The following is a 16,186-nucleotide window of genomic DNA, read 5'->3' on the forward strand; positions in this document are numbered from 1 at the left end:
AATTATAGGAATTTTTTACTGTGCCTTTATCAGAAATACTTCTTAGTAGTATGATCATGGAATTTGTGATTTATAATGTGTGTGATTTGCAAGCTCTCAACAGAAAAATGGCTTTAGTGTGGATATTAAAATAGGATTTAAACAATGCATTATGTGCCTGTATTTTTATTCTTTTCTTTTAGAAGCCAAAATCCCTTTTGGGCCTCCTGGTGCGATCAGAATCCCAAGTGCAGGAAGAAATAGATGAAGTACAGACTGCTGTCAGGCAGCAACTGGATAAAGAACTCATTCGTCTTTTTAACACATTGTTATTTTGTTCCGTGTCAGTGACTGACAGGTACAGCGTAAATGGACCTGCCCGTGTAATTCTGAGGGGGGATCATAATATCTACTGCTGCTGTATCTCAGTCAAAATTTGAGTAGAATTACATCATGACTCAAGCATTTTATACTGTAAAAATGGAGTATAGTCCTCTTGAAGTGAAAATCAACATTAGATAGGTCTTTTCACAGTAAATTAGGAAATAGCTGGAAAACTTGGAAGAGTATGTACTAGTGGTCCCTTTTTCAGCAAAAGATAATTAAAGTGATTGCAGGGAGAAGACAGGCTGTTTCTTTTTCACTGCTGGAAATTTGCACGAGCAAATGATAACTTTTTTGATTTCAGCATTTATTTATAGCAAAGTAAAACATTGAAATATTTGAAATATTGACAACTGTTTATTTTCATTTAACTACTTTTGGGCCTAATACAGTATATCAGTGCACATTAGCAATTATTTAGGACAGCTACTTCCAGCATGAAGTCTCAACCTTTTTCTGTCAATCAAGCAAACCCAGAAATGAATTTCTATCAGTTTTTTTTCCTCCTAGTTTCTCATACAACATCTTCGCACACTAAATCTCTCTGTCCAAGTGTATTCCAAGAGATACTAAAATTGCAGCTTAACATAACATTTGTTTAAGTGCCACAACATAACTGTTTGTAAAGATAGTTTCAAAATGTTGCCTTCTTCATTCTTCTCACACAGTTATACATTTTCTAAAAATTTTGACAGGTGAGAAAGGGAGAATTATAGAAAACCCTGCTAATTTATATCTCACCCTGCTTTATTTTCTGTCTACCTGAATTCTAGATTGATGATATTTTGCAGGAAATACTTTTAAACTTGTCCCTTGAACCAGACCAAACATAAGTGTAGCTACTAAGCTTTGCAGCTCTTCCTGTTGTTATCCATCATCTTCAATCTCTCGCTCTTTATTTAACATGCTCCTTAATAATCAGAGTTATATCTAATTTGTCCTATTTTGGTTAAGCAGCCCTGCTATAATCAGATGCAATATTATGCTTTCAGAACGTGGGTGAAGCTAGAAATGTGAAATTTCATTCTACATTATTCTGTACATAGGGCAATAGTAACTAATTGAGATGCTGAGACTCATAGACTAATAGTAAGAAGAATGAGGCATTGGCCTCTTGTAAAATAATTCATTATAATAGCTTCATGTTGACAGTTGATTTTTTTTTTTTTTTTTTTTTTTTTCTTTTTACAATTAAACCAGAGAGGGCTTGGAACTTGCTGGCTCTTTCAGAACTGAGCTGGCTCTGAAGCTGCTGCAATGCTTAAGGCTAACAGATGCGCCACATTTTTACGGACTTCCTTCACTGGAGAGAACATTACGAGGAATGGTTCATGTTACTGCACTTCCAGACTGGAGTACCTACTCTGCTGCAGTTGAACCTGTCACAATTTGTAAGAAATATTTAGCAGGTCTTCTTGAGGTAAGTAGCTTATAATATAACTTAGCTTTTGGTTTGAATGCTTGTAAAGAACTGTGTAACTAATGACACTATAACTTTTAGGAGGTACTTTTAGTGAATATCATCACTAGGAATAGGTGTGGGAAAGATGCTTTTTTGTGCTAAGTAAATAGCAAAAATGTGGAGACTAGATTGAGTGATGTGTATCTATACTTACGATGATAGGTTGTATTGTGTGTGCTTTTGGCCCCTATTTAAGAGATAATGTAAAGTGGTTATAGTTTAAGCAAGATGAAAAATAGATGTCTGGTTGGTTTTTTTGTTTTGTTTTGTTTTTTTTTAATAACTGAAACTCAAAGAGAAGAAATCCAGGATGTTCTCCCACAGGCAAAATCCATCTGTGAAAGGGGGCCTGGTGGAACAGGAACTTGTTACACACATTATTAATACCGAGAAAGCAGAAAAGAGGTACTTCAAGATGCTGCAGTTGTTGGGAAGCCAAAATTTCATTTGTTTTGAGTGTTCTTGTTTATTTGCTAAGTCCATGGGTGTGATAGGCAATTGGTTTTTGCTCCTAAAATTGCATCTTTTGAAAACTCCAGTCATCTTAAAACTGTAGAAAAAGCATAGATCTGGATTTCTGATTGTTTCAGAAGTATTCAGTAAGGTAGGTACATTTAGAAGTTTCCTTTTTAGTTTCAAGTAAAATTTGTTGCATTGGTAGAAGCTTGAAAAAGTCTTAAAGTAGCTTTAATTTATTTGTGATTCTGAATGATATGAATGGCAACCAGATAAGTGTCAGGAAAATTTCTATACAGATGATAACCATATTTGTGATGAAAAAGTGAAATAGTCTTTTAGGGGGAAGTCTTAACCTGACAAAATTTCTTGAGTAGAAATAAATATTTTAGAGCAATTTGATTAGATGGGTTCTGCAGTTTGAAATCTAGACTAAAAATGGCACCAAGGCTATAGGTGTTGTCATGTGAAAGAAAGATTATTACTGGATGTAATCATAATAAAAGTTACGGAATGAAATCAACTGGTGATACATAAGCTCTAAGTACAGAAGAATTATGCAGTTTTACACTGCCTAAATATGAAAGTAAATGTAGACTTCTTTTGGGGGGAGGGGAGAAAGGGTGTTTGAAAGGTATTGCTGTAGAATGAGACACTGCAAGAAAGAACAGAAGCAAAATCGGAGAGGTTTAAATCGCCATGCTTTGGGGAGAAAAATATATCTAGAAGTGTAAGTCTTAAGATTATAACTTTTTAAAAAATATTTTTTGGCATATTCTGTTGAAAGCAGCATACTTTTTATTTTAACATGTGTTGTTAGATATTTGATCAGAGACAGTTATGATCCAGTGACCTTTATTTATGTTCATTAGAATTTGATATGTAAAGCTGATTTATTGTGATTTGAATTGGAATAAAGACATAAATGACCCTTTTTCTTGAACACAGAATTCTGAAAAGAAATTGTATTTTTAATTCCAAACATAGCATAAAAAACTGGGTACAATAAATGAACTGTTTCCATCAAAAACAAACTGTCAGGTTTCTGTTCAATATTGTGGTTGTTATTAAGCTCCTCTGCATTCTTCATTTGAAGAAGTGAATAAAAAACATTGAACTTCAGAGGTTTAACCGTATAGGAAACGATTGCATGACCAAATGACTCATAAATAAATACATTCTTAAAATTCAGCTAAAACTGTCATCTTTTCATGAGTTTAAGATATGATTTAGTAGCGTGTAGGACAGTTTGTACTCTACCTGGATGCTGTTTACAGTAAAGCTACCATGAACTTGTACTCCCATCTCTAGGTTATCTCATCGTTTTATGTTGAATGGGGAGGAAACGCTATGTCCTTCATGGGAAAAGGTGTTACGAAAAGCACAGTTCTTTGCTTGCTTCATTTATCTCATGAAATGATGGCCCAAGCCAAGGATATGGTGAGTGCATTACAGTGGTCGTTATCTTACCATTTCTGGGGGCTATGCACAAGTTTATTTTAATTGCTAAAGTTAAATGATGGATTTTCATATGTGGTGGGGGAAAATGTCTTATAGTGCAGCAGATAGTAAAAATGAAAAAAAAAAAATATCAGGTAATCTGATTTGGTGTACAATGTTAGATAAATTAATAGAATAGAGCGTAGTATACAAGAAAGCTGAAGATTCAGTTCTAACCTTACTGAAAATGTTCTGCAGCTAATTCAGTGGATTTAGAAAGACCTTTTATCAGAATAAAGTATAATTTTCATTTTATAAAAAACTGAGAAATCAGGATTTTATGTAGGATGAATAAATTTAAGGATTTATAACAGCATTATTTCTTCACCGTTGTATAGATAACAGGCTCTTTATCATATGTTTACACATACATGTGTGTATTCTTTCAAGTGCGTGTATACATATGTGTACATGAATTATTGTCTCACTTATAATGTAGTACATGAATTATGTCTCACTTTACTTATTAGCAAAATTTGTGCTTTGTGTCATGTGTGTATTTTGAGAGCTAAATTTTTGAGAGTTTAGAAAAAATGGCCTTCATCCTGAAGCACTTAAAGCAAATTCAACAGTTTAGTGTAATAATTTTGGAGAATTAATATCCACTCTTGTTAATATCTGTGATAGCCACAAATGAATACCTTTCAATATGATCAAGTACATATGTAACTGGAAATAGCAGTACACCTGCTTCTCCAAATTCCAGATGTCTATTGCTTCAGTTCTGTACTCTTTCAAGGTAAGAAGTGCCGACAAAGTTTATTAAAATTGCAGGGGGACAGAGTATAATAAGTACACTGCAGGAAGACTGCAGCCTCCAAAGAATTAGATCATAAATGCGTGGATGAAGGAGTGGACTCTTTTTTTTTTTAAATAACAAATAGCAGTCTCTTAGAATAGCATGTATAGTAGCATAATGATTGATGGCATTTTTTTATGGCTATAAATCATAACCTGGGTTTATAACAGTGTTACTGTCTAGACAATACTAATAATTTTTAATCTCAAAGAAATTTTAAATCTGAGGTGTTACTTATGTGATTTAGTGTCAAATCTTGTGGAAAGAAAAATACAAAATTAACCTTCTTCCTCTGTGCAAGTAGTGTTATACAAGAGGTACACTGGATAACTATGATTAAAAAAAAATGAATATAATTAATGCTAACTTAAAACTCACAGTCTAATGCCTTGAAATTAAAACTAGTTAAAGCAAGTTATTTTTTGGTCATTAGCAGTATAATGAACCAGTAAGGTTCTAGATTATTAGAAGAACCTCCTTGTTAAGGCAGACATAAGATCCTGTAGATCATACTGATGGACAGAAGTTTCCTACGGATGTTTGTTGGAGTACATGAGAAATAGAGCATATACTTAGGGTGTAATAAAATTGCTGCAATGTTTTGCTTGTTTGATATGGTATCATTTCATTAGTCTTGCTTTGCTGACCTATGTTTTGCATTTCATTTTGTATGTTAATGCCCTCCCTCCCCAAATTCAAAGATTGTAAAATACTGTGCTTTTTCTAATTAATATTGTGTGTATTGAGAAGATCCATGCAAAATATGCTGCTTCAAATGAAACATCAGTCATCTATTGTGTGAAAACGTACAGGACTGAGATGGTCAGAAGACATACATAAAATTTTAGGTACCATGGTTCATTTTGAACTCAATGCATTGTTTGAGCAGTGCCATGGTTAAACAGAGCATTTTGCAGGTATGTTTTTTGAACCTGAAGTAATGAAGTGAATTTGCAAAGTCAGCTATGATTTCATGGAATCCAGCTAAATAGTATGTGGTAGTCTGCGTGACTTTATTTAATCACGTGGCAGGTGCATGAAGAAAAAGAACAAATTGCGATCAAAAAAATAATTGCATATTCTTATTTGGTAATTTTCTGCACATGTATATTATAAGAGAGAAAGAACGCTAGTAATCAAAAATAAAAAATGTAATCAGTAAATTTTGAATGGAAGTAATTATCCCAGTATTTCAAATAAAATATTTAATCTCTCTTTAGCAGTGCTATCCTAATTCTATGAATAAGGGGACACAAACTTAATTTTGTTCAGCAGGTGAAGTCAGCAGGTTAAATGTGTGTTTATAGAGACAGAATCAAAATCTTTTTTCCTGGAATATCAGTGTTGTGTGCATTTAAAGTGCTCTAGTATGTAATTGGTAGCTCAGGCTGTTGGTAGAATGGCACAGCATTGAAAGAGTTGTAAAATAATTTATTGATTTATTTTCTATTTCCTAATCAGGATTGGATATCTCTTTGGTCTTTGCCTTATGATAACAGTGAAGAACAAGTTGCTTCTCAGCTAGGTCTGGCATGGCTGGTTCCTTTATGGGTAGATAGAGACCCTGAGGTTAGTTAATGCAATGTTAAGTTGGTGTCTTATTTTGACCCTTAAGTATTTGCAAAATTTTTGTTTCATTAATTTATTTAGTATTGAAACTACTGTTTTACATTATTTAAACTGTTACTGACTATAAATAACAGTAACAATAAAGTTAGGGAGAATGTTTCCACATAAACATCTTCTGAGAAATCCTTACCTACGTATTCTGTCTTCGGTGCTTTCATTAGTCACTCATGATCATGATTCATAGGCAGTTTTCATTGACATTGCTGTTACTTAGCTGCAAAGCAGAAACATTTACATGAACTGTAAATTTAGATCAAATGTCTTTGATGCAAATCTGTTGAATTATATGAGTTTGCAAAATGGAACTATTTTTAAGTGGTAAAATGTGAAGAATATTGAAGATTATCTTAGATTTTTGAATACTTAAAAATACTATTTTATTAATTCTGTCATTTTTATATACACATAGTTGTGATTACAAGTATAGGGCCAGAGAAATATAGGAAGAGATTGTTATTTTTTAAATGAATTCCCTTAAGCTCCAGATTCAGTTGATACAACTTAATAATTTAAAAAATGTGTTGCTAATTACTTTAAGAAACATCACTTTGTGTTGTGTTTGTATGTACTAGGTCAGATTTACAGCACTTGGAATAGGATCAGCTCTTACATCTCTCGAAATAGGATGTATTGCTTTAGCAGAAAGTTGCCAGAACATTTCAGGAGGGCTGTGGGGAACAGTGATAAACATTCTTCTGGACCAATCGGAATGTAGCATGGTACGCAGGGAGGTATGTTTCTTATGTCCTTCTGCTGTTTTATATTGTCAAGTTGTTTTTTTTTTTCATTAAGGAGAATTTTTTTTTTTATTTTTATTCTATACATCTATTCTCTGATTCTTCACAACCTCTACTCCTTTGTAAGTTAAATACTACCTAATTAAAATAAATGTTGAACTTCTTATTTAGAATTCCTCAAGAAGCAACAAATCAGATGACTAGTGCAAAAGCAGAAATTATCTAAACAATATAAGTGAAATAATAAAAACTGCTAACACTTACTCAGGCAAACAAATAGGATGCGAAAGCATAACAACTTATCCCAGATTTTAATGGCTGTTTTGTTCCATTTATGAACACTTTGGTATGAACTCATCACCTCATTTATAGTAAATATTTCTTCATTGAAGACATGAAGTAATCTAATTTGCTTGGGCACTAAACTGAAAGTTTGGTAGAACAGCACATAGGATTGTATAATACTATATTTAAACTGTGTACACATTTTTTGCAACTTTCTGTCAACTCTAGTTGTAAGGTTTTCTTGTTTTCCAATGACTAAGAAAGAACTGTGACAAATAGTGGGTTAGTGTCTTCCCAGCTCTGTTGCTCAACTAATTACGTATTCCAGAATATTATTTTGTATTTATTTGTGCAAAATGCTTTTGAGAATGTGTGCTTCATTGTTTTATTTAACTTCCAGATCATTTTAGTAGTCTCTTAAGTCAAATTATTGACAAAAGATTGACAAAATGTAAAAACGTGGTTTCAATCCACCACATATGCATGTGGAATGTGTATAATATAAATTAAAAAAACACATATGCCATGTATTTGGAAAGGAAATTATCTGGAACATATGCATTTGTGTGTCCCAATGTGTCCCCCACATTGTTCCAGTTATTTTGTAATAAATAATAAAAAAAAAGGACAGTAGAGTGAAGGATCGTAAACAGTTACCTAGGTTTTCCTGCTCAGGGATTTTTTCCAATACTTCTTGTTATGTAATGCTTATTCAATAGGATTGACTGTACTGGAACAGTGATGAAAGTATTTTATAAAAAATAAATTTGTTTCCGAGGGATTTATATTCCATCTCTACTTTGTTTTTTTTTTCTTACCGACTTTCTCTTGTGCCATGCCCTAATGACGTCATAGGTGAAGTTTGAGGGGTTTTAGGTTATGTCCTTCTAATTTTATTTTTTCCAATGTGAACATGAAAATTTTTTGTGTTTCAACATACGTCTAAAGCAATGGAATAATATGTAGACTGTGCTGTTCAATCTGATGTGGGTTTTTTTGAACTATGATGGCTAGATGGCAATATTGATGCTTTGATTTCTTTCAGGCTGCTTTTATTCTGCAAAATCTCCTTGTGATTCCAATTCCTACAGAAGATGTGAAAGATTGTATTTGGCAAGTGAGTGACTATTACATTTGATGAGAAAGGTCATAGTGTCATAGAGAAGTGTTATTTGATATAAAAGCTTATGTTAGGATACCTATAAGATACAAATTTTAAAAAATTGGCATCTAAAGTGACATTTTTGAAAGAGAAATATATGAATAGACAAACTTCCTTCAAACTTCCAGCAAGCTCAAGAAAAGAACTAAAGTTAGTTTGTATATATGTTGCATTTCATGAATGTTGCATTTCATGAATGTATTATCTTTGGGCTCTGAGGAAACTTGCTTACTTACATAGTATCATTAAAGTTTTAGGAGAGAAATTGGTCATTTATTTTACCCACACTTGGAATGCAACATAATTTGAGGGGTATGAGGAAGGAGAAATTCTGAGAATATGATGTTTATAAAATGTTTTGAAAGAAGTATGTAAGTGATGAGAAACAACCTTTTCCAAGGAAAGATGAAGTAGCCTGTTGCTTAAGTCAATTTAAATGCTTCTTAGAAACATAACCTCTCTGAGGATGGAAACTCCATAACCTCTCTGGGCAACTTGTTCTAATATTTGACTACCCTCACAGGGAAAAAGTTTCTTCATAAGTTTAAATAGAATTTGCTGTATTTCAATTTTTTGCTCATTGCCTTTTTTCCTGTCACTGGATACCAATGAGTAGAGTCTCTCTCTCTTTACTTTCTCTCATCAGATATTTATGCAAACTGGTAAGATCCCCTGGAGATTTTCCACTTCTGATCTTGAGTCAGTCACCTCATGTTAGTTTCAGCAAGTCTGGTTCATTGTACATAAAAATCTTTGGATCTTAGTTCCTTGTTTTTCAAATGTTTGTGGCCTTGAAACCTGTTCCTTCTGTCCCATCTTGCTCCTTCAAGTATGTGAGATCGTACCTATATGAGAACAGCGTATGTTCTTTTTTGAAGAAATTTGCAGATGCAACCATAGCCTGCTTTATCTATTCCTTTCTGCAAAAGATGAAGTTAGTGCTGAAAGGCATTCCTCCTATTTTACTAGGATAAGTTATCTATGATTCAGCTGCACCCAAAATCAATTATACGATTTCTTAAAGAGATACGTTTTACAGTATGTCTTATCTTTCTTTTACAACTCATCGTAAAGGAAGATGTTCAAGTAATCTTATCAATCTGGCCCTTGTTTCAGTCTTATTGCTTATTACTTATATTTTATCAATCTGGATTTAAAGAATTACTATTTATAACAGTGGGGGATTTACAAGGGGCAGCCATTATAACTTGTTGATAGAAACTCTGTTAAAAGTTGCTTTTTAGTCTTTTTTTCAAACATTTCAACAACTATGGTGAGGTGACAAAAATTGAATCCAGTTGTAGAATTCTGGATGAATTCCAGTGCAATTAATAGATGCTTTGAGTCAATGCAATTCTTATTAACAAGTGCAATTTAATGGGAATTGCTTATCACTTAATTAGTGTTCATGCTGAAAGATACTATCAAACAACAGTTTATGGTAACTGGTAAATTAAAACTGTTGAAAATACAAACAACAATTAAAATTGTAAAGTACCACCAGGATCAAATTTTATATTTCAGAGTTACTTAAAAATACATAAGATGGTTTGTCTGTTGGCCTTAATGCAATGAAATGCAAAGGATGAGGATGAATAGTAGAAACAATGTACCATAGCCAAAGTAGAACATTATCATTTCATCCCTTAGGCAAATAGGGCTGGAAAAGGCTGTTAATAGAACTTGTAGGCTGACTGGAAAAGGAAAGGCCATTAATCGAGTTTGTGGGCCAATATCTTCATGAGAATATCTATAGTGCTGCTGTTATCTAACTGATATGCTTAGGAATTTTTTTGTTATGAGTCAACCTGCGTAAAGTATTCTAAGACTGCAACATACTGTGTTGTATGAAGATTGCTGAAGTGAGAGCACTTTATGAATCTAATTGATGTGTAACTCTTTCAGGGCCCCTGTTGTACAATAAAGTAACTGGCAAAGACAGTTCTGGATAGTAAAATTTTGACTAAATTTAACAAAATTTCCAAAGTATGCGTTTGTCATAGTTGATACAGTCTAAGTGTGTATTGCTGACAGGGTACGAGTACAGTTTTATAATTCGTCATAAACAGTTTACATGAAACACTACATTCTACAAACTTTGTGATATCTCATTCTCTGTTAGTTGGCATAAAAGGCAAATAGTGAAAATAGTCTGTTTATGTATTACAAAAACCGAAAAGAATGAGCAGTAGCCATCCAAAACTCTGGTTATAACTGACCCTGTAACACAAAATAGTTCTACTGCTTCTACGTGATCTGGTTTTTGTTTTGTTTTGTTTTCTTGGAACATAAGCTCATATTCAGTGTAAGTGGAGGGGTTGGGGGAGATCTAGAGCCTCTTGGGGACAAGTAGTGATTTTCAAATTATGTACGTGCAGTGGATCTACCTCTGCTCTTTCCTGAGTACCAAAGAAAGTTTCTAATTAGCACTGACAAATTTTCTTTCCATAATTTTAACAAGTTTCTTTTTGAAGTACTGCAATATGCCTCCTAAAACTGCCTTGCAGAATGTAATTGGTTTGGGTTCTTTTGCCAATTAACACTTCCAGTTTTTATGGTCACTCTATAACAGGTTATGTTGTAGCTTAATAAAACTTCTTGTTTTCTTCTGTTACCATAGAAAACACTGGAGAAATACTGCAAGAAAGGCAGTCAAATCAAACTGTTTGTTTGAAATAAGACTATGAAGGCTTTCTTTTCAGGTGTAAATCCACTTCTTCAGAAAGTTTTCCCTGAAGTCAGTATTTAAGAAGAAATGACTGAAAACCATTCTTCAAAGAGAATTTCTTTCTTTTTATGTCTTGTTTTCTAAATAAATCTTTTATCATAGTAGATTGACATGGATACATGTAGTATAATGGCTGTATACTTTAGAACAGGATGACCTTTTCAAGATATACTCTTATCTTAGTATGAGTGTGCTCTTTTTCTAAAGAAAACTTTTGCATTGGCGGATATCTATGAGTAGAATTAAATGAGAAATGAAAATTGTGCAGTCTCATGATATATACACTGTATTAAAACCATCCAGTTATAGCTTTCTGTGACTTTCTACTTAGCTGTTAACAAATTTTCGGAAGCTAAACAGCTACTTCTATTTTGCCAAGTCATTATAGTTTTTGTAAAATATTATGAGTTAGCTCAGCCTTAATAAAGTCTACATTTGATTTTTGGAGTCTGTTAGTTACAGTCTGTAAACCAGCCACTATTAGGCTTAATTTGTGTTTTTTTGACAGTTTATCTTATGTAAAAGGTTCCTTTAAAGAAGTGACCTTTATGAATTTCATGTCTTAAGGGTCCCTGTGTACATGATGAAGAATCTGGCCTCTCTCAGACAGGAAAACCTGCACTTAAGGCCCTTTTGCATCATTGCCAATTCTATGAACATGTGAATCAGATGGTGAAACACTGTTACCTAGGATGTTATATGTTTGATTTGAATTCTTCCAAGGAAGAGAACCTCATAGAAAAAGGTGGTATAACTGGTAAGTGATGTTAATGTAATCTTGTAGTATTTTAAACCTGCTTAAATAACTTCTAGTTTTGAGTGACTTACCTTGAGTAATTCTTACTAAAAATGGAACTGAAATTGAACCTATAAACCATGAACTTTAGTATGTTGTTAAGTCAAAATATTGCTCTAAGGATCTCAGAATAGATAAGTCAGTAGTTTAACTCTGAGCTGTTATTTTGCATCTTCAAAAAGTAACAAATGGAAAAGATGCAATTGGTTCTGCAATACGTTGTCTCGCAAAATACTGGGGGTAAAATACTTTTTACAGTTAGAATCATAGAATGATTACAGTTGGAAGGGATCCTGAAGATCATCTAGTTCCAACCCCCCTGCGATGGGCAGGGACACCTTCCACTCAACCAGGTTGCTCAAAGCCCCATCCAACATAGCCTTGAACACTTCCAGGGGTGGGACCTCCACAACTTCTCTGGGCAACCTGTTCCAGTGTCTCACCACCCTCAGAGTTGTGATTTTATGACAGATCAATACAATGAAAGCTCAGGAAAAAGAAATATATGAACTGTGTCTAGGACTCATACTTCTGTTTCTTGATGTGTTCGCTTTCAAAGGTACAAAGTGGACTCTAATGTGCTCAAGTTAGCTGCATTCTAAGACAGATACAATTAAATTCATAGACTGATCAAATTTAATACTCAGATTGGGTTGATTTATTTTTTTTAACCTGTATATATACCCTTGTAGTATCTCAGATCTAACTTTTCTGTTGACTTACCATTTTCTGAGCAGTATTTCTAAGTCTTACTGTGACGCATAGTGGGAACCCACATTCTTGTCCAAACATGTATTATGAACTTAAGTTTAGAAAACTAGGAAATTCTTCTGATAGCTCAATTAGTAAAAATTGCTCAAGGGAGGGAAAATTAATAAGTTCATTCTTTTTGGTGTCTTTTTTTCTGTGCCTGCATTTCTGTATTTTTGTCTTCTAAGGCTACAGATGTAAACAGTTCTTGTAGGTCTGCTTCTGTTAAACTTATGTTGCAGAAGCATGAACAGAAGAGGAATGCTGTTTCCCCTATGAAGTTATGACTTCGACAGACCCAAGGAAAAGAAATATTCTTGGTTAACTCACTGAGTTATCAGAGAAGTACCTCAGCAGTATACAAAATTCCAGTTATAAAAATCATCAGTTTCTTCTCTGGCTCCTTTATTGAACTATAAGTGTATTTTTTTCAGTCCAACACATTGCACTCCTCCCATAGTCCTCTTGTGCTTCTTTGTAGTTCTGTTAGCTGATGCAATATCATGTCTAAGAGAACTCAAACTCCAGGACTGTAGAACTTTTCAGTGAGCAGCTGAGATACGTTTTATCAGGTCATTGAAAAGTAAAGCCAAAAAAATGCTTTTCCAGCGTTTTTGAAATATGGGGGAAGAATCGTCTACGATATTTCAGGAACAAAACCCAAAATTTTTGTTTATTTAAAAAAAGGAGGACAGGACAATATTTGCTTTGTCTCTAAAACTATAGTGCTTGAAAAGCTTGTCCTTCATTCATATGTTCAGAATTGTGTTATTTATCTATAATGACCTGTTTCTGCTTTTTTAATAGGTCCATTGTCATATCTTAACAGAAGATCTCACTTTGGTTTATCTTCCTGAAAATGTTTTTGTCATTTTTTCCTTGCATTTTTCAGGAATATAAAAAGAACTCATCTGCAAAGTTATGTGAAAAATAAAATTGGTTGTCTCAGTTTAGTAATTAGCTAAGATATGTATAGGACCTCTACTTTTGTGGATTTTGCACTCAGAATCTGTGTAATCTAGTGCTTTATTCTTTGTTGTTTTCTTTTCTCTATACATGAAAGTCTCAAAACCTATTACTGACAGGTTTGTGCTATAAAATTTTGGGCACATTTTATTCTGAAACAGATTTACAAAGTAATTCTGCCTTCACTATATTTATGAATATGTGTTCTTTTGAAACTACTTCTTTTAAAATGTGAATTTGAAGTTTTTTGAAGATGAGGGCATCTGTTCATTAAGTTTGTGCTGTGAGACCCCAGTATCTTCAATACTTTTATCTATTACATTTTAAATAAAAATAAATCTGAACTATTTCAAAATACTAAAGCCTATGCTACTCAGTTTGAGCTAAGTCTAGCTTTTTCCAGATTATTTTATGTTGCAGCTGAAAATTGTATTTATTTACTTTCTGTTTATTCAAGGGATTTGCTGGATAAGAATTCATAGACACAATGTGCCAAAACTTGTATTCTGAGATCTTCAGAAGGATAACTGTGGTTGGCTACTTTTCTGTTTCACTGAAACAATCCTTTGAAAAGCTTGTTATGCTCTCTGCTGATCCTGTAGTAATGAAAAAGAAAACTTTTTTTGTTTTGTCAATTTTGATTTTTATTATTTTTTGTTTTTCCTACAGATTTTGATGATTCTCTTAATCTTTGGAAGGCTCCTTCCAGTCAAAGCCGAACTTCACATTCTCAGTCAACATCCGAAACTGTGGTAATTTGCAGAGTAATCTATTTAATTTAAATATGAAGTTGTTCATTAAATTCTTTGAAGAGAATTAGCACTCTTACAATGCTGAAAAAACCCTCCACAACAAAACTGAAATTAAACAGAAAATTAAAAAGCTGAAACTAAATAGACATTTACTCTGAAGTAGCTTTAATATTCTAAATAAAACTGTTATGCTTATTTACCTAAGCAAAAATAAATAAAATAACTTACCTTGACTAGTTAAATGCGTAAGGCAGTGCTGAATTCTGTTGCTTCTCACAGCAAGACATTCTCTAGAGATTACTTTGTAATTGACTTTATTGACAAAATGCAGTTATCTTCATCTCTAGTTGTCACTACTGCTGTTTTTATCCAAACCGTCCTATATTTACACTAGACAGCTACAGAACTGGATTTATCAAAGCCACAGAAGTACATTGGGTTAAAATTTTATTCTGTGTCATAACAAACTCTGGATTCTGAAAAAGCTTTTATAAAATATAAAAGTGGCACAAGTGTTTGTGAGACCCAAAATAGACAAGAAAAATATAAGAAAGCAGGTGGCCGCTCGAAAAATTTGTTTCTGGCTAGGATGATTACTGCAATGAAAGGCTGTAAACATATGCTGTCTTTCAAGATGGCAAATGCAAAGGAAGAGAAATTGAAATACATTCTTCCAGTTCCAGAATAGCTTTGCAATATCAGATCAGGCTGTGAAGGAAGCTTTTATAACATTCATTAATTATCTGATAAAAATAATATGTTTTCAAAGACTGAAGTGTAACTCCAAGAAAACTCTGATATGTTGCACTGAAATCCATTTTTATAGTTTTATATTGTCTTAAAAAATTTTTGATTTATGAATAAACATCTAATGTAGTATGAAAGCGATAATACCATACCTCAGAAGTTTCTTTTCTGTTAAATAGATGTGCTGATGTGACAAAGACCGATGAAGCACGACAAGATACTGTCTTATTTTATTGGCTACAATTGTTATGCCTAGTTTTGCTGTGGATCATGATAAAAATAAAACCGTTGAAAAGATAGTATTGAAATTTTGTCTCTATATATTTCACAATTATAATTTTTCCTTACTGTTTTTACTCTCTATTATAAATGTATTGCTGTCTAGTACTGGTACTGTTATCTGGCATGTTTTTAATAATTGAGGAAAAGGTATACTCCAGTTTTCAGCTAAAATTTCTCTTTTTCAGAAATTTTATTAATGAATTTGATTTTAATTTATCTAAAACAAAACAAAGCCCCCCCAAACCCTTACAGTTATTTTAAACACAAATATTCAAATTTGAATATTTGAAACTAAAATAAATGAAAGTGCATGTAAATCAGGAAGTAGATGCTAGCATGAATACTGCTTAATAAACTATTTACATAAGAATTTCACATTGATTAAAAGCAATTGTTTCCAAATTGCTTTTTACTAAATAAATTGAGTGCCAATTTCTTATAGGAGTAAAAGTTGAACAAATTTAATCTTTTTTGTGTTCATGTTACTTGAGGCAAAAGTTATATTTCAGCAATTCTTATCAGAGTTGGGTGTCTAATCTACTTAAAGTTGTGCTTGAGTTCTTATGAAGAGTTGAAGAGTTCATTATATGAAATTGCTTCAGCTTCAGTAGCTTAAAAAAAGAAAAAGGCAAAAAATTTGCAATCTACTAGATCAAATTATTGTATTTTTATTTATATGTGTAAAGTAGCATCATAGTTCAACATAGTTATTTAAAGAGGAAAACACAATGTAATACTCTCAAAGATACGCTCGTTTGTATCAGTCTTCCAG

The 16,186-nt window shown here is 32.9% G+C and overlaps 1 protein-coding gene across 1 annotated transcript in view; it reads left to right on the forward strand.

The window, feature by feature from the left end:
• The window catches only part of RTTN (rotatin), a gene marked incomplete at its 5' end in the record, with an annotated part of 96,930 nt that overhangs the window by 49,549 nt on the left and 31,195 nt on the right, over positions 1 to 16,186 (forward strand). Inside the window, 8 exons of the mRNA XM_082479876.1 lie at positions 183 to 337; positions 1,564 to 1,783; positions 3,593 to 3,721; positions 6,042 to 6,149; positions 6,782 to 6,940; positions 8,277 to 8,348; positions 11,689 to 11,878; positions 14,303 to 14,385. Coding sequence (XP_082336002.1) covers positions 183 to 337; positions 1,564 to 1,783; positions 3,593 to 3,721; positions 6,042 to 6,149; positions 6,782 to 6,940; positions 8,277 to 8,348; positions 11,689 to 11,878; positions 14,303 to 14,385 — 1,116 coding nt within the window. The remainder of the gene's footprint in view (positions 1 to 182; positions 338 to 1,563; positions 1,784 to 3,592; positions 3,722 to 6,041; positions 6,150 to 6,781; positions 6,941 to 8,276; positions 8,349 to 11,688; positions 11,879 to 14,302; positions 14,386 to 16,186) is intronic.

The sequence above is a fragment of the Vanellus vanellus genome, assembly GCF_965231255.1.
Source record: "Vanellus vanellus genome assembly, chromosome: 2".
Lineage (NCBI taxonomy): Eukaryota > Metazoa > Chordata > Aves > Charadriiformes > Charadriidae > Vanellus > Vanellus vanellus.